Genomic DNA, 25667 nt, shown 5'->3' with positions numbered 1-25667 from the left:
GAACATAATCTTAATATTTTTTAAATAAAGTAGCCGACGCAAATATAGTATTAGGCGGTGGATTGTGCCGATCGCCGGCTTATTTTGACCCCCTTCATTCATTGTCACTATTTTTGCTTTGAAAATAATTGGTTATTTTTTTAGCAGTCATTTTTAACGTTTTAGCCTCTCGAAGTGCTTAACACAGAAAACCCGCCCCTTCAACTCTGATTGGTTAAATGTTGTGTCAAAACGTAACACAGCTGTCACGTGGTTCCAAGATTTTTTTATTTATTTTTTTCACGCAGCAACTGTCTGCTAGAAGCACAATCAATCTTTATTGTTAAAGGCACAGTAGCATCTGCAAGACGGGCGGATCAGGATTTTTCAGCCGGGTGGCCACAGCCACTTTGCCGGGCGGCCCGCCCATCTGAAAAGGCCTGGGGAGAACCCAGACCTAGATATGTGAAATGGGACATTTTGACAGATACAGTTACAATTCTGATTTCCTACCTGTTCTATTTTACAGTTCTGTCAATCTGAAACAATCTAGCCAGCCAAGTTCTCAAGCTTTTCAAATTTCTTGCGTTCTCCTGGATTGTTTTCCTCTTTCAGATGGATCTCTGCTCAATAACTTGTAAAAATTAGAAACTCTTACCAATAGTTATCCATCAATGCCTCAAATCACAGGTCACAGTATGTCACAGGGAGATATATTCGGCTACAATATATGGAAAAACTTCTAACAAAACTTACACACAAAGTTTAATAATGTGCGTACAAGCTGTTCCCAAGACGTGCCTTTTCAGGTATACACGACATTGACTATTCATTGTCTCTGTATATATTTATACTTCCCTGGGGATAGTAAACCGGCTTTTAAATGTCAGAACTGAATGTCACAAAGGAGGAAGTGTTTTTGTGTGGCTCATCATTGCAGACAGGACATATCTTAGGTCAAATACTTCTTACAAGGGTATAAAAGAGAGATTGCAAACCCTGTCAACTGAAAACAAAAACTGTGCCATGGGGGAAATATCTTGACCTGCCCTACTTTAACAGCGAGATAACTTTACCACTTAAATATCAGAGAAAACTACATAAAAACAACCTGAGAATCTACGGGTGCTCTATTTTAGTGTGGTGCAGTCAGGTGACCTTTTGCTTTTAAAATCTACTTGCATACAGCAGAACACAATAATGAGCATACGAATAAAATGATCATATTTTTGCATTAAGGAGGTAATTCTGCACAAGCGATAGCCTTGAAAATCAGAAACCACCGGAGCCCAAAACCTAAGCATCGAGTGACAAACCAGATGTACAGAAAAGGTTTGCATAAAACTAAACTTTTAGTAAAACTAAAAAAGGAAACTTATCGTACCGTCATCTTAAAACCTCAACTAAAACAAAACAAACAAAAAAAACTAATAAATTCAATGGCAGACATTTCAACTAGAAATCTCTCTCTACGGTAAGCTGTTATAACATTTAATCCTCCATTTCCGATATCCAAAATTTTATTTTTATTTTATTTATTTTTTCTTGATAAAGTTTTTTTTTTTTTTTTTTTAACAATTATTTTTATTCATTTTCCTATTTTCTTTTTTTGAATGTCCAATTAGTATTCAACTTTGCTCACCGCTGCAACCCCCGAACTAACTCGGGAGAGACGAGTACTCGCGTCTGCTTTTTCTCCCCGCTCTGCAAGCCTGCCATGCAGCCATATGCAGAACTTACAGCGTCGGAGGACCACGCAGTCCTGAATTGCGTACCGGCTAGCCACAGCAGGTGTGCGGTGAGCCAAGGACTCCCCAGCCAACCTAATCCCTATCCTGCCCAGGCAGCGCTTGGCCAATTGTGCTCCTCCCCCTGGGAACTCCCGTCCACGGTCAGCAGTGGCATAGCTTGGATTCAAACTGGCGATCTCCAAGGTATAGGCCATCCTGCACTCCGGGCAATGTGCCTTTACTGGATGCGCCACTCAAAAGCACCCTCTTTATATAAAAAAAATGGAATTGTTGGTATCATGGTATCACAGATTTGAATTTGATAGCAGCAATTCTATTTAATATAGGAATTAGACATTAGGAATATGGGAATTAGGCATTAGGCATTCACAACTTTCAAGTGAAAAAAATATTCTAGAAATTTGTAGAAAATTAATTAAAAATAAAAACTGAAATAGCTTGGTTGGATAAGCGTCCACCCCCCTTGTAATAGCAATCCTAAATTAGCTCGGGTGTAACCAATCGCCTTCAAAATCACACACCAAGTTAAGTGGCCTCCACCTGTGTTAAATTGTAGTAATTCACACGATTTCAGGATAAATTCAGCAGTTCCTGTAGGCTCTGCTGGGTAGGGCATTTCAAAGCAAAGACTCAACCATGAGCACCAAGACGCTTTCAAAAGAACTCCGGGACAAAGTTGTTGAAAGGCAGAGATCAGGGGATGGGTATAAAAAAATATCAAAGGCCTTGAATATCCCTTGGAGCACGGTCAAGACGATTATTAAGAAGTGGAAGGTGTATGGCACCACCAAGCCCTGCCTAGATCAGGCCATCCCTCCAAACTGGATGACTGAGCAAGGAGACTGATTAGAAAGGCTACCAAGAGGCCAATGGCAACTTTGCAAGAGCTACAGGCTATTATGGCCAAGACTGGTCAAAGTCTGCATGTGACAACAATATCCCAAGCACTCCACAAATCTGGCCTGTATGGTAGGGTGGCAAGAAGGAAGCCATTACTCAAGAAAGCCCACCTTGAATCCTGTTTGAAGTATGCAAAAAAACAGGAGATTCTGTAGCCATGTGGCAAAAGGTTTTGTGGTCTGACTAAACTAAAATTGAACTTTTTGGCCTAAATGCAAAGCATTATGTTTGGTGCAAACCCAACACAGCTCATCACCCAAAGAACACCATCCCTACTGTGAAGCGTGGTGGTGGCAGCATCATGTTATGGGGATGTTTCTCATCGGCAGGGACTGGGACACTTGTCAGGATAGAAGGGAAAATGAATGGAGCAAAGTACAGGGAAGTCATTGAGGAAAACCTGCTGCCCTCTGCAAGAAACCTGAAACTGGGACGGAAGTTCACCTTTCAGCATGACAACGACCCAAAGCACACAGCCAAAGCTACACTGGAGTGGCTAAGGAACAAAAAGGTAAATGTCCTTGAGTGGCCCAGTCAGAGCCCTGACTGAAATCCAATCGAAAATTTGTGGCATGACTTGAAGATTTCTGTCCATCAACACTCCCCAAGGAACTTGACAGAGCTTGAACAGTTTTGTAAAGAAGAATGGTCAAATATTGCCAAATCTAGGTGTGCAAAGTTGGTAGAGACCTATCCCAACAGACTCACAGCTGTAATTGCTGCCAAAGGTGCTTCCACCAAGTATTAACTCAGGGGGTGGAGTTGAGAATTGAGAACTGTAATGTTGAGAATTGCCGATATAAAAAATGTTGTAACTGATATCAACAAAAGTGAAGATTAAATGTTAAAAATGGCTTACCATATTTCTCCATGTCTAGTCAATACATTTATCATTAAATGTTAGCACCAAGTGTTAAATACAGTAGTTCTGGATACAAAAAAAATAACTATAAGTTGCTAGCAACTTGACGGCTTCCAAGGCATTCTTGTTCCTATCTGTGTTCCATAATAATCATGACTCTATCTGCACACTGCAAGGAGTTATAAGCTAGTTTTGCACTTTACCTTAAGGAGAGGTCAAAGGTCAGGGTCAAGTCAATTTTTGAATAGCACATACATGGGTTCCTATATGTGTTCCATAGTAACCATTACCCTATCTGCACTCTAAGTCGTTATAAGCTCGTTTTGCATTTGACCTTAAGGACAGGGCAAAGGTCACGGTCAAGTTAATTTTTGAATAGAGCATATATGGGTTAATTTGTGTATTCTATAGTAACCATGACACTGTCTAAACTCTCAAAAAGAGTTCTAAACAAGTTTTGCATTTGAGCTTTAGCAAGGTAATATGTGCATTTTCACCATAGCTGAATTTGATTGACTCACGGCAGCCTTTTTTTTTTTTATGTGGCGAGTTGCTTTGCACAAACTTGATAAACAACCTTGCCAAGGCCATGTATGCAAAGTTTTGATTCAATTGGTATAATTGTTTCAGAGAAGTCATCGTTTGAATATTTGACAAATCCAATATGGCTGCCAAACGATGTGACCAATCAACTTCTCTTGAACAACTGTAAATCTAGGCTTGAAGGGAGTAAGTGCACCACGTTTCAGATCTCTGCTGTAAACCAGTTCGGAGAAGATTTTTTAAAATTGTCCAAACTTCTCGAAAAATCCAATATGGCCACCACACCATGTGACCTATGACCTTCATTTTCACTCTGTGAAAATTACTAATTATTACTAATATTATAATAACAATCTATTCTAATAAAATATTTTAACAACAAATAATCAGGAGGGTTTTTTTGTGTACCTAGAACCACCACGTGGGTCACTTTGACCCATACATTTTTAAACTGCTTTGTTATGAAAATAAGACATACAACTGAAAAGGTTTATTCATAAACATCATATCTAATATTTGCATCGCAGAAACACCGTATTTAAATGGAAAATTAAACATAAAAGGCTTTATTTTTAAAATTAGCCCATATACAGCACGACTACAAACAGTGAATAAATATAATAAAATACACATTTCTAAAGAAACGGGTATATGTACACACAAAACTATGAAACCGAAATCATTGTTTCTAATACTACATAAAAAGAAAATATAACACGACTTCCAGTATGACGACTGCATTGTACAGTATGGCGGCGTGTACGCGTCTGCCAGCTGACTGTGCCTGCATCCAGGAGCTGTGTTGTAAACACAGACGCACTTCCATTGAACACTATTGTGTAAACTAGTACATACAAACCTGTAAAACCGAAAAAGTAACATAAAAAAAGAATATATAACATACGTTTCATATTAGGCACATAAGTTGTTATCCTACCTGTCACTTCAGTTTGCTGTATGCATCCGAGTGCAGCTTGCCGTATTCCAATCAAAATGACTACTTTCAAGATTAAATATTTCCTTCCGATATATTCCCAGTTGCATTTGTGAAACGAAACTAAAGATTGTTGTCTCCCAGGTACACTGAAATATAAGCAACTAGGCTTACAGCGAGTTTGCATCTTGACAAATCCACAATCATAGCAATCTCTGTCTCGTAGTCAGTCTACAAACAAAGAAAGGCGTGTCTTGTTTGCTGCATTTAAAATAAAAATAGAATAGTTTACGTTATATTAAAAAAAAGTACATGTATTGTAATGCATGGGTCACATTGACTCATGTGGCGGTTCTAGGTAGAACTGTTTATAACTATCATTTTTGCGATTCTGGCTATCAAAAGCCGTCTGGATATTTAATTCATATATAAAGGAAATGTCAAAAACAGACATACACATACGATTTACAACAGAAGAGTAATTAACATTTTAAATCCAAAATGGGCGAAACTGACCCACATGGTGGTTCTAGTGTTAAACTCCACGTGGCAGGGTGACCGCACCCAGTGGGACACAGACTGGTCAGTGAACATCAATTAATTTGGTAGCTCCTGGCTACTGCAATCTGCAATATCAGACTTGCAAAACAGCATTCCTGTCAACAATGGTCTTTGCCTATTAACTCGCTGTGCAGCAAGGGCTCTATTCTGCATTAAATTTAAGTAATGCTGCAAAACAACAAACTTGTTAAAGCTTGTTTCATTTCAATCATTATTGCCATTAAAATGGGCAGTAAATAGCACAAGCTTCCCAAAGATTCCTCCTCAGACCTTGTTGTGCCTTTGGAATGCATTTTGTTTTGTACACAGTATGTGAAGGTCAGAAAAATAGTCCTTAGAAAACTAGTTGTTATAGATTTACACATCTAACACTAGCCCATGCAAATAAAGAAAAAAAGAAGGGAAGCAACAAGTTTTGTGTTGAATTTCCTGTATATGCAGAGCTTAGAATACGCACTTTTTTTATTTTTTTTTGCACCGTCACTCAGGGTGGCACAGTCGTTCTGCCTGAGAAATGTAGTGTAAACAATAATAATAATAATAATAATAATAATAATAATAATAATAATAATAAATGATGTGTAGAATGACTTTCATCAGAGTTTCAAGCACTCAACAGGATTACAAAATGTTTTTTCACAATGACGTTGATTTTATTACAAAGCCCAGACTAAATTGTCGGCTATATTGTATTGATTTCAATATTCCGCATAAACTGCAGGTCTGTCGATTGAAGAAGCAAGTGCTTACAACTTTTCTGCAGCTGAAACAACGTATGGGTATTTAATTCAAATATTTAGTAACACTTAAGAACGGACATGCACGAGATAGTCACATACGCAGAGATATTTAAATCTGAATTGCAAAACCGTTCAGAAAGCAGCTATGGCGGTGCTAGTGTTAAGAGATAAAGTAAATAAAGAAAGGTTTTGATTACGGCAAAGAAAAAAAAGTGTTGTAATTAATGATTTGTGTAATGATCTGTGAAATATTTCGGTTCAGAATCACTCCCCCCCATTTAAATATATGGACTAGCTCCAGATTTCCATCCATAAATGCTATAATTGACAGGAATCAGTCAGTATGTGATTGTGAAGCAGTATAAAAAAACAACTGGGGATAAATGACACGTCAGCTGCTTGATGTCAGTAAATATTTATGGATTCTCTTAAAGATTATTAGTAACAATATATCCTTGTATTTCAGCTCTTGTACAAAAATAAACCATACCATGCACAAAATGACAGCCTGTACCTTTTACAATGAGAATCAAATCAAAATACCATTGGCCAGTGTAGTTTCTTACATACATTACCTGGTGAAGAAGGTGGCAAGCGGTCCGAATTTCCGGAAGCGGTTATCCTCCTCATCTGGTGGGCCAGCCTGTCGCTGGGGACTGCGTTCGCAGGGGTCCTGCTGGGAGTTCAGGGTTACGTCTGAGAAATGTGCCTCGTCACTTTCCATATTGACGATGGCACTGGAGTCGCTGGTTACCATGAAGTCCAGTATGTCTTCATTGCTGACTGAAAGCGTGGTGGACAGCTCTGTGCTGAGGCTGGAGACGCTGCACACAGAGATATCGTCACTCCTGTTGAGAGCCCTTGAGTTCGGGCTGAAGAGCTTCATCGTGTCGTAGCCGTTGTGAGAAAACGTGGATGACTTCTTTATGGAATTCTCAGACTCCAGGCTCAGTGTAGCCGGAGGCATGCTGCTGGATCCTGGCAAAACCTGGTCACATATAAATCTGCTGTTGGCGTGGTTCGATTTAGAGGTCAGGCTACTGCAGTTTATGGGTTCTGGATTACTGATCTCCAGTGTTGGAATGCCTGAATCCTGGGAAGCAAGACTGTGCCTGTCTTCGTTATTGTGTCCGATAAAGTGCAAATTAGGTTTGTAATTCGGCAGGGAGTGGAGATGCAGTGTCCTGACCTTACCGTTAAGGTCAGAGTCAATGGAGACGGAATCCTTAACACCCACACCTGCAGAGAAGTTTCTGTCTATACCATTGCTCTTTTCCATCAGACTGGCTGCAGGAATACCTGTAATCAATACGTAGATACAAGTTATATAAAAAACATGTATCAGCACACAACCGCACATTATATGTATTGAAGAGAATATTGTTAAGTGCAACATCAGTTACATAGAGATGGACAGGAAGCTCGATACCATTTATCCCCAGATTCTGATCTTCTGCTAAAGGATGCCCTTTCCAAGTTTTATTAACGTGGCTAAGAATTTATATTGAATCACCTTTCTGAAAGTTTCAAGAAATGTAGTTCTGTGAATAGACAGAATAAGGTGTTTTATGCAACAATAAAAAAAAATCTACAATGAACTGTAACCTTCGAGCAGCCAAGTTTTGCAATACTTTTGTTACATAAACGCCTTACTAAATTCAAAATGTGCTTTATTGGCATGACTTTAGGTATTGCCAAAGCAATATTGTTTACATATAACAATATATAAGAACAGTAACAATTAATATTTATAACAATAATTAATAATAATAATGAATAAAAACAATAATTAACAACAACAACAACAATGAATAAGTGCAATTAAAACTGCTCACTACGTGTCCCTCAGATTTTGACAGGCTGCTACATATTGGGCAGCCAGTGGGGCTGTGTGTCCCTCTCCGAGCATGACTGCCAGTTTCTCTGGGTCAGTCATTTGTGGGAAGTGTGGGAGGGAAATTATAATTTCTTTAAGGAATTTGTCTCTTGTTTGAGCATATTTGTTGCTCTGTAGGAGAAAGTGCATCTCTGTCTCGACCTCTCCTGTCTCACAGTGACCACAGAGCCTGTTCTCTCTGGGTAGCCAGGTCTGTCTGTGTCGACCTTTTTCAATGGCTAGGCTGTGGTCACTGAGTCTGTACATGGTCAGGATCTGCCTCTGCTTTGTATCTCTGACAGTAAAGAGATATTCTGCTAGAAAAAAGTCTCGTTTTAGGGCCCAATAACAATTAAGTTCATTTTGTGTTTCTGTTTCTTTGTCCCAGTGTTCTAAGTAGGAGTTTTTCATTTGTTTTACAATTTGGTTTTATCTAATTGGCATTATTTTAGCAGTGCTGTCCTGAAGCTGGTGGCTGTGTGTCGGTGCAGTGAGCTTCAAGACCAGCTGGCTGAGGGGGTTCTTTTCTGGGCTGAGCTCTTGGGTTTGGAGGGCCTTGTACTGGAGGGAATCTGATTCACTTTTATTTAAATGCATCCAGAATTTTTGTGCTCTTTTTTGAATGTTTTTGAATACTATACAACTACAATATAAGAGCCATTAGTTACATGAAAAAGAAAATCTGCATGACCTACGTCCTCTGCAGCACATAATACTGTAAGCGTAACATACAGGACAATCACATGCGCCTAGATAACTCCCGCTTCTGATACACTCAACAAACTGTGCTAAGACTGTCTTCACAAAGTTTTATCACAATTGGACAAGGGTTTTCTAAAAATGGAAGTCTGACTAACAGTCAGAAAAACTGACAGCCTCCATATACACCCTGATTATTACACTATCAATGTACACTGTGTCACAGATGGTTCTGGCACGTCCCTTTTGTGCTATAAGTCATTAGATCCTTTTGCGTGGAAGGCCTCGGTTGCAAGGGTGTGCGGTTCTTTAATGGACCCAGATTCAGTTAAAATGTTTTTGCCCACTGATGATGGGAATGAGAACGTAGAGATGGAAGCTCTGCTAACAAGATTTAAGTTTGTGCAGGTATCAGGCTTTTAAAAGACACACCTGTGGTGGCTTTGACAAACTCACTGAGAGCAGAAACTGACCCAAGACGGTGACAGCTACTGGAAGCAGGCTGATCTTTGGGATACAAATTTAACATTTGTGAACCTGTATGTGTGTTAAAATGTTGTAATAACTGTACTGTGTTTTAAAGAATATAAAGCCAACTGAAATACACATCGTTCATGCAAAAAGTGACAATATGCTATTAACCTATATTAACCTATAGTTATGCTAGAGCATTCTACATTTCTGTTTAGTCTATTATAACCTTGAGCAGAAAGGCTGACGTGAGCATCAAGTTTCTTATTCAGAGAAGTAAGCTAGATCTGAAAGTAGTCTTTAAGCTAAACACAGGTATTCTAGAATAATTCAAACAGATATATAAGTCTAAATGTTTTATTTTAACAGAAGAACAGTAAGAGTTTGAAAAAGAGAATATAGTGCAGAAATTAACTTAAAGTAAAAACTTCAGTCAAAGCAGAATGGTACCAGTCTGTGTCAGGCTTGCTAAAGAGAAGGTCATTAATCTTGGTAACCTTTGCTTGCATGCAGTTCCAGATGGAGTTTTAATGTTTGGGGAGTTTGGAATCCAAGGTTTATAGGATAAGTGATCTATTACATATAAGAAATATAAGAAATACCTCTCGATACAGGAAAGGGGGAGTCAGTGGTATATATATAAATAAAAAGAGTATGTGCGAACCCGACAACTAAAATAGACATTGTTGGTGTATGAATATTAAATTATGTACACTAAACTATAACTCCTTGGCGTGAGTCTATCCAACTATGTATAGCAGTTCATAACACCTCATATTGTATTTCTTAATACTAGTATTTTTACACAGACACCTACATAGCTGATATTTTCTCAATAGGTTTACTGTTCTTTAAAGCCATGTAGGACATTATGGGTCAATTGCAGGGTACCAGTGACTTAGTCCACATCAAGTGGACTAAAATGAGTACTAGAAAATCCTGCAAATCTGTACTAACTTAATCCTGATTGCAGCGTACCAAACAGATTATCCTGGTAATTGGTTTAACTGCTGAATAATGTTACAGTAATATATTAAATTACATATCGCTTTGTAGTTTTCCATATACTTAATGAAAAACTGTCAAATTGAAAAATGTGGCATTTGGAAATCCGACATGAAATACTGCGGCCTACTACTATTATGGCTTCCAGCAGACTTCTGCAATATAATTTTGTAGTTTCTTTGACTGCATAATGTTAAATAAATTATCTAAATTATGTTGATCTAGTTATGTCTCCAGCCTAAAATTCTATGTGATGCAAAACTTTTGGCTATACAGTGCCTATAGTATTCGCCCACCTTGGACGTTTTCACAGTTTATTGTGTTACAACCTGAAATCTTGATGCATTTAAATGGGATTTTTTTTTCCCTTTGATTTACACAACCTACTCAACACTTTGAAGAGGCAAGAGAATTTTTGTTGTGAAATAACAGTTAATGAAAAAAAAAAAACTGAAATGTCTTGGTTAGATAAGTATTCACCCCCCTGAGTCAATACTTGGTAGAACCACCTTTGGCAGCAATTCCAGCTGTGAGTCTTTTGGGGTCTCTACCAGGTTTGCACATCTGGATCGTGCAATATTCGTCCATTCTTCTTGCCACAATTGTTCAAGCTCTGTCAAGTTGGATGGGGATCGTTGGTGGACAGCAATCTTGAAGTCTTGCCACAGATTCTCAATCGGATTCAAGTCCAGGCTTTGACTGGGCCACTCTAGGACATTCACTTTCTTGTTTTTAATTATTATTATTATTTATTTCTTAGCAGATGCCCTTATCCAGGGCGACTTACAATTGTTACAAGATATCACATTATTTTTACATACAATTACCCATTTATACAGTTGGGTTTTTACTGGAGCAATCTAGGTAAAGTACCTTGCTCAAGGGTACAGCAGCAGTGTCCCCCACCTGGTATTGAACCCACGACCCTCCAGTCAAGAGTCCAGAGCCCTAACCACTACTCCACATTGCTGCCCCATAAGCCACTCCAGTGTCGCTTTGGCTATGTGCTTGGGGTCATTGTCCTGCTGAAAGGTGAATCTTTGTCCCAGTCGTAGGTCTTTTGCAGACTGAAGCAGGTTTTCCTCAAGGATTTACCTGTATTTAGCTCCATCCATTTTGCCCCCTACCCTGACAAGCTTCCCAGTCCCTGCCGATGAAAAGCATCCCCATAGCATGATGCTGCCACCACCATGCTTCACAGTAGGGATGGTGTTACCTGGGTGATGTGCTGTGTTGGGTTTGCGCCAGACATAACGCTTTGCATTTAGGCCAAATAGTTCCATTTTTGTTTCATCGGACCACAGAATCTTTTGCCACATCTTTTCAGAGTCTCCCACGTGCCTTTTTGCAAATTCCAAGCAGGATTTTACATGGGCTTTTTTTCAGAAATGGCTTCCTTCTTGCCACTCTTCCATACAGGCCAGATTTGTTGAGTACCTGAGCTATTGTTGACACATGGACAGTTTCTTCCATCTCAGCCATGGAACGCTGTAGTTCGTTTAGAGTTGTCAATGGCCTCTTGCTGGCTTCTCTGACCAATGCCCTTCTTACCCGGCTGCTCAGTTTGGGAGGACGGCCTGCTCTAAGCAGATTCTGGGTGGTGCCGTATACCTTCCACTTCTTAATGATCGACTTGACTGTGCTCCAAGGGATATTCATTGCCTTTGAAATCTTTTTATAACCCTTCCCTGATCTGTGCCTTTCCACAACTTTATCCCGGAGTTGTTTTGAAAGCTCCTTGGTCTTCATGGTAGTATCTTTGCTTTGACTACACTACCCAACTGTGGGACCTTACAGAGACAGGTGTATTTAATCTGAAATCATGTGAACCACTTTTATTGTACTCCATTTAAATTATTGTGTGAATTCTGAAGGCAACTGGTTGCACCTGAGCTTATTTAGGAGTGTCATAGCAAAGGGGGTGAATACTTATCTAATGAAGACTTTTCAGGTTTTTATTTTTAATTGATTTGTTTTTTCACCCCCCCCCCCCCCCCCATTTTTTCACACATTGAAAGTGTAGAGTAGGTTGTGTTAAATCAAAGAAAAAAAATCCCATTTAAATGCATCAAGATTTCAGGTTGTAACAACAAACTGTGAAAACGTCCAAGGGGGGTGAATACTTACTATAGGCACTGTAGCTGTATAAACCCTTCTTTACTAATCCAATATGTGGAATTTAGTGTTGAATATATAAAGGGATCCCTGTACAAAAAAAACCTGTAAGCACCTGTGCCTAGCGTCCCATATACACTACAAAAACAATGTTCAATTTAGACCAGTATGGAAACAATTATTATAAAATGGTTATGTACAGCTAAGGCACCAGTCGCTTCATTGGATGTAACAGCCAACTTGAAAGATTGCATTCGATGCTGAGGGAAGAAATCAGGCAGCCAGATAGTAAAAAGCAGGACATAACCAGAGAGACGCACATTTTCACCCGTCCCATGGGACACTAGGCATTAATGGAATAAACGAGCAGAGATTGTTAAAAAAGGGAGGTATACGCCACAAATACCCTAACTGACACAGGAAAGGAAGGGATAAACTCACCACTTCCAACATTCACAATTATGAATGGTATCCGTGGCTTACCGGTAGCTGTCAATTAAAAAAATGATACTGCTGGAACAGTCTTTTGTTCAGTACAGAAAAGGCGATATGGAACAGCACTGGATACAGCAATCTAGGATGTCTATCGAAGTCAGCACAAAAACATGAGCGTTCCCATAGTCACTTGCGAGCCACTGTAACACTCAAAACTTTTAGACAAACCTGGAAGAGCAAGTAAGAAAAGATTGTGAGGTTCTTAAACACTTGATTGATTCTGTTTACCCTGGCAATCAAGAACTTGCATTCAGAGGGCACAATGAAGGCACCAGTTTCTCAAATAGAGGTAATTATGTGGAATTACTTTCTTTGATTTCTGACTACGACAGCATGTTAAGCAATCACTTGCCACAGCATTCTCGGGTACCTCTTACAAGACAAGAACAAATAAAAGCAGAAGTACAGGAAGTCAGGTACGTAGCTGTAATGGTAAATTAAACAACTGATGATGGAAACGCAGCTCAGCTGTCTTGTGTTTTCAGGTAAGAGACTGACAGTGGCCCGAAAGAACGGCTGTTCTGTGAAAATGTGTTACATTTACTAAAATAAAAATAATAACACAAATGCTTTTAAAAAGACCAAATTCCCTTTGGCATGGGTGTGTAATTCGTATCACCCTGCGCCCAGGACAACAAGTTTAACCGTTATGATATGTCTGTTGGACATGTAGTTTTTATTTATTTATTTTTCCTATGTTCGAAAGACACTCTGGGTGTATTTGTAGAGAACCACGCGAGTTTCCGAAAACTGAATTGCGGAAGTCTAGCACCAAAGAACAAACATTTTTAAAAGTGTTTACATCCCACCCCTATCACTTCTGATTGGCTAGCTGTGGAAGAAGCTGATCTTCGATTGGTTACAAAGAAACCCAGAAATGGCTGCCAAGGGAGCCTCTAGCAGCGCACAGACTAATTTAAGGTATTATTTCCATTTTTTGTAAATTAGTAAAGTGATACTGCTTTCTTAATACATGAACCTGACATTTAAATGCACCAATCTGGTAAACTTACAAAAAGAAATAAAACACACAACACACCAGTCGCCAAGATATGAGCGGATTAGAAAAAATGGTGTTGTGTAATTTATAAAACTTCGTGGTCAATGTACTTGTTGGGAAGATTAAATAAAAAAATAAATAAATAAATAAATAAAAAAAAGTTTACTGTTTAGAAGCATTTCAAGACAAACTTTCCCAGGCCAAAAATGGAATGAATTTTTCCCCACCAGCCCCCCCGCCCCCCATTCGATTTTAGTGTTGCTAACCAAGTTTGCTATTTAACATATTTTCATAGATTTAAACGCTATATTTGAACAGAAGCGATATTAGTTATTTATTGGACATGAAACTATTAAAACAAAGATTGACAAATATGTTTATAATGATGGAATGAAATGCTTATCTATGAGATTATCTATAATATATATATATATATATATATATATATATATATATATATATATATATATATATATATATATATATATATATATATACACACACACACATACACACACATATATATATATATATATATATACACACACACACATATATATACACATATACAGTATATATACACACACATACACACACACACACAGTGGTTTGCATAAGTATTCAACCCCCTGCAAAATCCATTTCAGTGTCTTGGGTCAATTTTTAAAGGGCAATGAACCAAACGTGGTGTGGATCTTTTACTATATATATATATATATATATATTGATAAAGTTAAAAAATGCATATAAAATATAAATAAGTAAGATTTACAAGGAAAAACAGATTAATCTCAGTTGCAGAAGTATTCAAGCCCTTTGCTACTGCAGCCCTAAAGCAGCTCAGGTGCAAATGATTGGTTTGAAAGGTCACAAAATTAGTGAAATGGTTTCAGCCTGTGTGTACTCAAAGTGGTTTAACTTGTAGATCACTTCCCTCAGGTATATAAAGACTTTCAAGCTGCAACTCACATAGTGATCCAACAAAGCAACCATGATGACCAAGGAGCTTTCTAAACAAGTCAGGGATAAAGTGGTAGAGGCACTGAGCAGGAGAAGGGTACAAGAAAATTTCACAAGAAAACTTTTTACAAGAAAAAGGTGCTGATTATCCCTCTCAACACAGTGAAGTCCATCATACCACCCAGACACTACCCAGATAAGGTCGCCCTCCCAAACCGGGCAAGCAGAAAACTGGTTTGGGATGTCACTCTGAAGCCAACAATGACCCTGAGAGATCAGCAAAGTTCTGTCTGAGATGGGAGTCAGTGTTCACACATCAACAATAAGCCGGTCCCTATACAAAGCTGGCCTGTATGGACGGATGGCAAGAAAGAAGCCATTACTCAAAAAGCCTCATCTTAAAGCACGTATGGAGTTTGCGAAAAAGTATGTAGATGACACTGCAGAATCCAACCCTTCTTCACCAACTACGCCACCCAGATCCTGGTCCAAGCCTTGGTACTCTCCCGCCTAGACTACTGCAACTCCCTCCTGGCTGGCCTCCCTGCGTCCGCCACCCGTCCGCTCCAGCTCATCCAGAACTCCGCTGCCCGCCTGGTGTTCTCTCTGCCTCGCTTCTCCCACACGACTCCACTACTCCACTGGCTACCGATCACCGCTCACATCCAGTTCAAGACTCTTGTACTAGCCTACAGATGCCTTGACCAGACTGCACCCAGCTACCTCCAGACCCTCATCTCTCCCTACACCCCCACTCGACCTCTCCGCTCCGCCTGCACTAGAAGACTGGCTCTACCTCCTCTACGCTCCCCTGCCTCCAGAGCCCGCTCCTTCTCCACCCTTGCTCCGCAGTGGTGGAATGACCTTCCTACAGATGTCAGGACCGCCCAGTCCCTGACCACATTCCAGCGCCTCCTTAAGACTCACCTCTTCAGACAGCACCTGTAGAACTCCTCTGTTTTTCCCCTGGGACACTATCACCCTTCCTTAAATGCGCTTTATTTGCTCTTATCTGCCCTATTTTACTGCATTTAATCCTGTACTTCAGAGTACTGTAATCTGCCAAGTGCTTAATCTGTAGTATTTTGTAATTAATCATATCCTGATGTAACTATCACTGCCACTGTTATCTGCTGTATTATTGAATTGTATTTTGTCATTGTATTTATCTTGCTCTTATTGTATTATTACTTGTACTGTAACACTTGAAATGTATTTGCTTACGATTGTAAGTCGCCCTGGATAAGGGCGTCTGCTAAGAAATAAATAATAATAATAATAATAATAATAATAATAATAATAATAATAATGTGAAAAAAGGTTTTCTGGTCAGACAAAAGACAAAAATTGAACTTTTCGGTCTAAATTCCAAGCATTACGTCTGGCGCAGGCCCAACACTGCACATCACCCAGTCAACGCCATCCCAACTCTCAAGCATGGTGGTGGCAGCATCATGTTATGGGGATGCTTCTCTTCAGCAGGAACTGGGAAGCTTGTCAGGATAGAGGGGAGAATGGATGGTGCAAAGTACAGGCAAATCCTTGAGGAAAACTTGTTTGAGTCAGCCAAGACTCTGAAACTGGGGAGGAAATTCACATTTCAGCAGGACCATTTACCTGAAGCACAAAGCCAAACCCACACTGGCGTGGTTGAACAAGTCCATCAACGATCCAACAAATTTATCATAACTAGAGCAAGAGCAAGTACTGACTTAAGGGGCTGAATACTTCTGCAACCAGTAAATTACATTTTGTACATTTTCTTTTAAGTTTTGCTGACATTTAACCTCCTCCTCATATAACAGTGTTTAGTTTAACCACTACAGTTTTGAATAAAAAAAGTTTGTTTGAAAAACTGTACATAAATTATTTGTAATTCAACAAAATGTGACAATTGTTGGTAGGGGGTGAATACTTCTGCAAACCACTGTATATATAAATAAAATACAAACTAATTCTCATGGCAATGTGTTTATGTATTAATGAATGTATTTTTTTTTTCCCCCAGAGTGTAGTGCAGCAAAAAAAAAAAGCCATTATGGTATGAAACTGCTGCAGCAGTGTTCCATTTACCCATCATGACAGGATGTTAGACGAGGAAAAATAGCTGTAAAATGTTGTACTGTTTTAAAAAAAAAAAAAAAGTATACAAAATGCACGCAATATTTACAGTAGGCTCCGTCAAATTCTGCAAAGACATTTTTTTCTTTTGTTTATTTCTATTTTACAGTATAAAAAAAATATTGTCTTTGCAGAATTTGATGGAGCCTACGTAAATATTGCGTGCATTTTGGCAGAAAAACAGTAAAAAATGCAGAGAAACCTGACAGGTTATACACAAGTCCTTAAATCTGGTGTTCAGCGGTTACAAAACTAAAAGAACTTCAAGAAAAATCAAAATTCCACAAAGAAGCACTACTAGTTGGCAATGGCTTTGTATCTGTGATACAACAAACTAAAACACCTGTACCCAAAGGGGGGGGGGAGCAGAAGTTATTTTTGTATTTGAAGAGCTCCCAAGCATTGCTTATTATTGTACTCCTAGTATGTACTTTTACTAGCAAATGTGTTCCAAACTGCACTGAAAGGAACATTTCTTTAAAGTATGTTACACATTTGTTGAGGTGAGGTGGAGTCACAGGGAACCTTTTGTGTACCTTGAAGAATTTAGTGAACCAGTCAAGCTACAAGGCTAGATAATCACCAATTAATTGATTGCGTTCACTGTTAAATAAAACCAAAATCCTACGTTATATTCTACTTTTTTGTGTGCGTTTTGTGTGACGGGTAGGGGGCAAGTAGATTTTTAAGAAGGACAACTAGATTTTTCTAGCATTTTGTCAAAAATTGCACACCCCTGCATTGGGCTTATTTCTTTTTTTTTTAGATTCTATTGATTTTTTAGTATTACTATGCAGGACAGCCGCTATAAGACTGTTACCTTTATTAAAAATGTGCATGGATTAATCTACCAATTAATCAGCTAATGCCCAGAAGTTAACCAATCAAAATTTGTAGTCGAGTGACAGCCCTAATATATTATATATATATATATATATATATATATATATATATATATATATATATATATATATATATATATATAGTAAAAGATCTACACCACGTTTGGTTCGTTGCCCTTTAAAAATTGACCCAAGACACTGAAATGGATTTTCAGAAACCGCTGACGCGCTAATTTTAATAAACAAACAAAACAAACCAAAAATAAACACCTAGCTCTCACAAGCACTAACGACGACACAGACAGCAACCTAAACTAACACGCAGGCTGGCTAAGCCGTTTACCTGACCAATAACAAAACACTCCGTTCTTGAAACTTTTTTTTTTCTTTCTTTTAATGACTGCTCGGAAGCAGAGCACCCCTTCTGCCTCCTTCTACTCAGCAGCCCCGAGCAGACTGACTGCGCCTCTTAAATACCCTGCACCTGGTTCAAATTTACAATTACCACCAGGTGCAGGGGATAATTAACAAAATGTGCAGGTGTACATGTTTTATGCAAGGGAGGATTTTAACCCCCACTCCCTGCTGTGTTTAATATTATATATATATATATATATATATATACACACACACACACATACATACATACATACTAGGGCTGCAACGATAAAATCGAAAATCGATATTTTTATCGATTTTCCTCCTTATTACGATCATCGATAATAAAACTGGATGATCGATAATGGCAAAGTTTATTAAATTTCTGGAATTTATCAACCAAATGTTGCACCAAACTTCCTATATTGGCATTTAAATTACAGGACGCCACCATTATGTCTACTTGAAATACCGACACAAATACCCGGCACTAAGGTTCAAATGTATCTCCTCAAGTGCAGCGCGAAACTGATTAATTCTCTTCCGGTTCGTTTTCATAAATGAAAGATGTCTGACAAAAGTGATAACACGGCGGGTAGAAGTGCTCCCGAGCGCACAATTGTTACACCACCCAGTATGAAAAGCAAATACTGGCGTCATTTCGGATTTTGGACGATTGGAGGACAGATTGAAAATAAAAAAAATGTTGTATGTAAATTATGCAAACGCGAACTCCCCTATAATTCAAATACAACGAACATGAGAAGCCATTTGGAAAAACACCACCCACTTGAGTGCAGCGAAATACACGGTAAGGAGGAGGGATCAGAAACGGCTGGGCCTTCATGTCCTAAACAGCCACGAATGACAGCGTTTTTTCAACAAACTTCTGCTGCTGCGTTACCCGGTCAACGAAGTGAAGCAATTACAAAATCTCTTGTAAAATTCATCTGCAAAGATATGAGACCCATCAGCATTGTCGAGGGTGATGGTTTCAGGGAATTTTGCAGTGAAATGGAGTCGCGATACAAAATTCCGAGTCGCACAACAATTTCAAAGAACATAATTAAACTGTATGATACCACTCGTGCAAATGTAAAACAAATACTGCATGATTGTAAGGACATTGCTTTAACTACAGATGGTTGGACCTCCTTAGCCACCGATGCTTATGTTACCGTAACAGCGCATTGCATTACTGATTCTTGGGAACTGCAAGATTTTGTTCTGCAAACCAAAGAGCTTCGAGGAAGTCACACAGCAGAAAATGTTGCAGAGTGTATTTCAGAAATTCTGGATGATTTTAATATACGCGAGTCAGTAATTGCTGTCACTACTGATAATGCACTGAACTACGTCAACGCAGTAGAAAGACATCTCAATTTGATCAACATCCCGTGTGTGGCTCACACAATTAACCTTGCTGTACGGAAGGGACTGAATACTGGACCGATCGAAAGAACACTTACCCGACTTAAAAGTTCGGCTGCACATTTCAACAGGTCACCAACTGACAAATGTCTTCTGGAGGATAAGCAAAAGTTGCTCGGATTAAAAAATGACAATTTAATCAATGACTGTGTTACACGCTGGAACAGCACCTACGACATGATTTGCCGAGCATCAGAACAACAGGCTGCAGTGGCCGCTGTAATCTTTGAAAAAAAGCTCTCGCATCTGGAGTTAACAACTAACGAATGGATGGTTGTTGAAAATATCCGTGAAACTCTGAAACCATTCAAAACGGCAACCGCTGCATTATCAACAGACAAATACCCCACAGCTTCAGCTGTTTTACCTCTCCAGCATATCCTGATCAATCAAGTTAAATTGATTGCAGCATCTGAAATTCCTGTAATAAAGGAGATGAAAAACAAAATCTGCAGTGATCTGAGTTTGAGGTACGACAAAGAAGAACGACAATCAACATTCATGCTTTTGAACAAAACGTCATTCTTTGACCCACGCTTTCACCGATTGATACATTTATCTGAACAAGAAAAGCGTCAGGTACAGGAAGAAATTCAAACAGAAGTGATACAGCGTTTTGTAAATGAAACTGATTTGGTAAATGAACATGGCAGTTCTGAAAATAAAGACGCTAGCAGAAAAACTGCGCTGTCTGCAATGGGTGACCTGTTTGGGGACACATACACCTGTGGGCAAGAAGAAACAAAGACTTGCGAAATACAACTGATGCAGGAGATGGCGTGCTATGTCAAGGAGACACCACTCTCAGCAGATAGCAATCCACTGGAATGGTGGAAAAAATCAGGCCTGAAATATCCACACCTTGCTCAACTGGCCAAAAAATACCTGTGTGTGCCAGGCACATCTGTGCGCTCTGAACGTGTCTTTTCGACAGCAGGAAACATTGTAAATAAAAAGCGAGCAGCACTGGATCCAGAGCAAGTCGACAGGCTTGTGTTCCTTGCAAACAACATTTAAAATACACACGTTTGAATGGACAGATTGGATATACATAGTTTTTGTTTCTTTTTGGACTGTTACAATTCTGTGATCTAGTTGGATATTTCTTAAGGACAACACACAGTAAGTAACTGACTGTACATTAACTTATATATTTTTTTCATTTGAAAGTTTATATTTTGTGTACCTGGGTAATCATATATACACACTTTTATAACGCTTTTTTTTTTTAGTTTGACATTTGACCTTAATCCGGTGTTGCCATTAGATGTTTTTCTAAACAGAGGGTTGCGAGATAATAAAACATTGTAAGAGTATAATATAGAGGTGTCTTATTTTGTATTGCAGGTAAAACAAAAATAACTCTAAATATCGATTTTTTTATCGATCGATTTGATATTGTGGGTTCAATTATCGATTTCAGTTTTCGGGTTAACCTGACACCCCTAATACATACAGACGTGCTCAAATTTGTTGGTACCCTTACAGCTCATTGAAATAATGCTTCATTCCTCCTGAAAAGTGATGAAATTAAAAGCTATTTTATCATGTATACTTGCATGCCTTTGGTATGTCATAGAATAAAGCAAAGAAGCTGTGAAAAGAGATGAATTATTGCTTATTCTACAAAGATATTCTAAAATGGCATGGACACATTTGTTGGTACCCCTTAGAAAAGATAATAAATAATTGGATTATAGTGATATTTCAAACTAATTAGTTTCTTTAAGTAGTATGTCTCCAATCTTGTAATCAGTCATTCAGCCTATTTAAATGGAGAAAAGTAGTCACTGTGCTGTTTGGTATCATTGTGTGCACCACACTGAACATGGACCAGAGAAAGCAAAGGAGAGAGTTGTCTGAGGAAATCAGAAAGAAAATAATAGACAAGCATGGTAAAGGTAAAGGCTACAAGACCATCTCCAAGCAGCTTGATTCTTGATTGTTCCTGTGACAACAGTTGCAAATATTATTAAGAAGTTTAAGGTCCATGGAACTGTAGCCAACCTCCCTGGGCGCGGCCGCAAGAGGAAAATCGACCCCAGACTGAACAGAAGGATAGTGTGAATGGTAGAAAAAGAACCAAGGATAACTGCCAAAGAGATACAAGCTGAACTCCAAGGTGAAGGTACGCCAGTTTCTGAACGCACCATCCGTCGCTTTTAGAGTGAAAGTGGGCTCCATGGAAGAAGACCCAGGAGGACTCCACTTTTGAAAGAAAAACATAAAAAAGCCAGACTGGAATTTGCTAAAATGCATATTGACAAGCCACAATCCTTCTGGGAGAATGTCCTTTGGACAGATGAGTCAAAACTGGAGCTTTTTGGCAAGTCACATCAGCTCTATGTTCACAGACGAAAAAATGAAGCTTTCAAAGAAAAGAACACCATACCTACAGTGAAACATGGAGGAGGCTTGGTTATGTTTTGGGGCTGCTTTGCTGCGCCTGGCACAGGGTGCCTTGAATCTGTGCAGGGCACAATGAAATCTCAAGACTATCAAGGCATTCTGGAGCGAAACGTACTGCCCAGTGTCAGAAAGCTCTGTCTCAGTCGCAGGTCATGGGTCCTCCAACAGGATAATGACCCAAAACACACAGCTAAAAGCGCCCAAGAATGGATAAGAACAAAACATTGGACTATTCTGAAGTGGCCTTCTATGAGTCCTGATCTGAATCCTATCGAACATCCATGGAAAGAGCTGAAACTTGCAGTCTGGAGAAGGCACCCATCCAACCTGAGACAGCTGGAGCAGTTTGCTCAGGAACAGTGGGCCAAACTACCTGTTAACAGGTGCAGAAGTCTCATTGAGAGCTACAGAAAACGTTTGATTGCAGTGATTGCCTCTAAAGGTTGTGCAACAAAATATTAGGTTAGCGGTCCCACCATTTTTGTCCATGCCATTTTCATTTGTTTTATTATTTACAATATTATGTTGAATAAAAAATCAAAAGCAAAGTCTGATTTCTATTAAATATGGAATAAACAATGGTGGATGCCAATTACTTTTGTCAGTTTCAAGTTATTTCAGAAAAAATTGTGCATTCTTCGTTTTTTGTGGAGGGGTACCAACAAATTTGAGCACGTCTGTATATTAACATAAACTAATGACTAACTAGGGTGTGTATATAGACATTGCACCAGCTGCAACCACCAGATAACATGTGATGTAAAGCAAAAACAGGGACCGAAATCAACCGTGGGCTGTGTATGTGATAAGCTGCATGCAAGGACAGAGGGAGGACAACCCCAGAGCCAAGTACAGAAACTTCCAGAAAGTTAGTCTTAGACAGCCCCTGCAGCAGAAGCAGCACCAATCAGTAAGTGACAAATGGACTGATGCAGCAAACTCTATCCAATAAGCGGGGAAAGGGGAACTAATTGTGCAATCATAATGAGGTATAAGTAACATTGCAAACTGCTGTTCAGGGAGCTTGCCTTGTGTTGTACCACTTGTGCAACCTCCCGGTCTTGTGATTAAAGCTTTTTCTTATTACAAAGACAACGGACTGGTGTGAATTCATTTCCCCTACATCAATATATATATATATATATATATATTGAAATACACAGTAATATTAAGGTGGACATTCGATGGACAAGCAAAGAAATAGAAATTTTAGATACCATAGTAAAACTTGAAGAAGGTTCAATTGAGACTGACCTCTTCTGTAAACCTACTGACATGCACCAGTATTTACACATGTCCTCTGCACATCCGATACACACTAAAAGGGCAATCCCAAAGGGTCTAGGAATAAGAATACGAAGAATATGCTCAAAAGAAAGTGACTATGTAAAACAAAGAAATGTATTAAAAACAAATCTTAAAAAAAGAGGATACAAAGAAAGAATTATAGCGACAGAGTTAAGAAAAGTGTATAAACTAAAAATAGATGATCTACTAGATTATAAAAATAGAGATAAAAAGGTCAAAAGAGTCCCATTAATAATGACTTACTCTAAGAGAAAACAATTATGCTAGGAATCAGTGAAGGCAGGAGAAGTAGAGGGAGACCGCGGACAAGATGGTTGGACGAGATCAAAAACATAACAGGACTATCTCTCTGTGATCTCCGAGATACAGTTCTGGACAGAAATAGATGGTGGGTGTTTGTCATGGGGGTCTCCAGAGGTCGTGTCTGACCTGACAATACAAGGTGACAAGATGATACATCAGGGGTGGAAATAAGACTCCTATTGCATAGCACGTTTCACCCATTCCAGGTTCTTCTAGGATCTTGATTAGCCCCAATGTGCACGTAACAAGCTCAGGTGTGTCTTAACTCATAGTAAAACCGGGAATGGATCAAACTGTTATGCAATATTATCCAGGACAAACCTGTTTTTGTATACTGTGAACTTGATTTAAAAAAATAAACTAGGATTAAAATAGGTAACTAGGAATCAAAGATAGTTTCACAGACATGAAATAACAGCCTAGTGAACACCCAATGTATGCATCTAAAAATGGACAGATGGATGCCTCTATATACAGTACAACCAGCAAAAAAATCCTGTTCTTGCACTGTTTTTGTTGTTTATTTTTAACTGCATTCCCTTCTTGCTGGTTTTAAACCAAATGCCACACCCACAAGAAGACAATTCTCTTTAACCCGATTTTGCATAATAAGATGGTTGTGGCTGGTGTTTGCAATTCCAAAAAACATACGTAAAACGAGTAAGATACTTAAGAACTCTCTTATAGGATTACTTATTTTTTAAATAAAAAGTTATTTGTGAATTCTCATTTCTGCATGTGATTAAAATTTGGAGGGTGGCTATCTTTGAGCCACACATTGTTCCAGGCCAAGCAATGCATAATAGACTATTTTTAAATTAATCAACAAACACATTTCATTTACTTCCTTCCCTTGTTTTGACTCATAGGCCAGTATGTTGTAAGTGTGGCTTATGAAATACATTTCCCCCCGTTTCAAATAACTATCAGTCTAGTATCGCCGTTATGGATGACACAGACTTAATAAAATGCATCATCTCAATTACACTGTGTATATTTTTCAAGGTTGTTCTGACATTCTTTGCAATGTCTTTGTGCGCTGCTTGATAACCTTTCTACTTGATTCTCTTTATTACAGCACAGCAAAGTGTTTTTCTCAGCATACATGACCTCAAACCTCCTGCAAATACACTGACACAATTTGGAACAGGCAGGACTGAATCAGCTTTGTCGCCAAACATCAACTACCAGACATATACCCAGGCTAGAATACAGTACAATAAATGCACTGGGAGGTTCATTTCACAAAGATGGTGATTCTAAAGAGGATTACTTCCTCTTTCTGTTTAGCTCTGCAATATTTAGAATTTGTCCTCATTTTGTTTAATTTTTGGGCTTGGGTTTTAATCTTGATTCGATTAATGCAAATTAAATACTGTATAAGCAATTGAAAAAAAATACATAAGTTTAGGATGTGTCTTGTAAACTAGTCCAAGTAATACATACAGTGTAATTAAGACCAAAGAATGGCTCAAACTGCAACAATGGGAGTCTTATTTCCATCCCTGCTACTGGAACAGTGGATCTGTCCTGCATTCAATATTTCCATTATGTTACGCAATTCAATCTGACATAGGACTGGTCCCAAACACAACCCATGTTAGTGATACCAACACATTATATTTGCGCTTCATTAATAAAATATATATTATGGATCACACTTGAACGCAGCCATAGAAATGTGAAATCACATTTCTAGAGCATGGCTGCGTTCAAGAGTGAATCCTTCTATTTAACAATAGATACAGTACATGTTCACACAGTGCGTGGTATCTAGAAACACTGAACGCTACTGCCTTGCTTGGCCTAGATCAGATGTCAACTCAATATGCAAATCCATTCAAACTCAAAAAAGGCTCTTCTTAAAAGGGTAATATTTGTATGGTGTCACCATATTTACAAACACCATAAAAATTGCTACTTTGGCCATTTTGTAATTCTGAGGCATGTTAATAAACAGACATGTGCAGCACATAAAAAAAAG

At 38.7% G+C, this 25667-nt stretch overlaps 1 protein-coding gene across 3 annotated transcripts in view; it reads right to left on the bottom strand.

The window, feature by feature from the left end:
- LOC117421496 (TBC1 domain family member 14-like) overlaps positions 1–25667 on the bottom strand; it is a 78491-nt gene that overhangs the window by 46593 nt on the left and 6231 nt on the right. For all 3 annotated transcript variants that reach the window (XM_059033107.1, XM_059033087.1, XM_059033098.1), the window contains one exon: positions 6846–7569. In XM_059033107.1, the coding sequence (XP_058889090.1) occupies positions 6846–7569 (724 nt within the window). The remainder of the gene's footprint in view (positions 1–6845; positions 7570–25667) is intronic.

This window comes from Acipenser ruthenus, chromosome 1 (genome assembly GCF_902713425.1).
Source record: "Acipenser ruthenus chromosome 1, fAciRut3.2 maternal haplotype, whole genome shotgun sequence".
Classification (NCBI taxonomy): domain Eukaryota; kingdom Metazoa; phylum Chordata; class Actinopteri; order Acipenseriformes; family Acipenseridae; genus Acipenser; species Acipenser ruthenus.
Note: the sequence above shows the minus strand (reverse complement) of the source record. Positions and strands in the feature narration are given on the sequence as shown.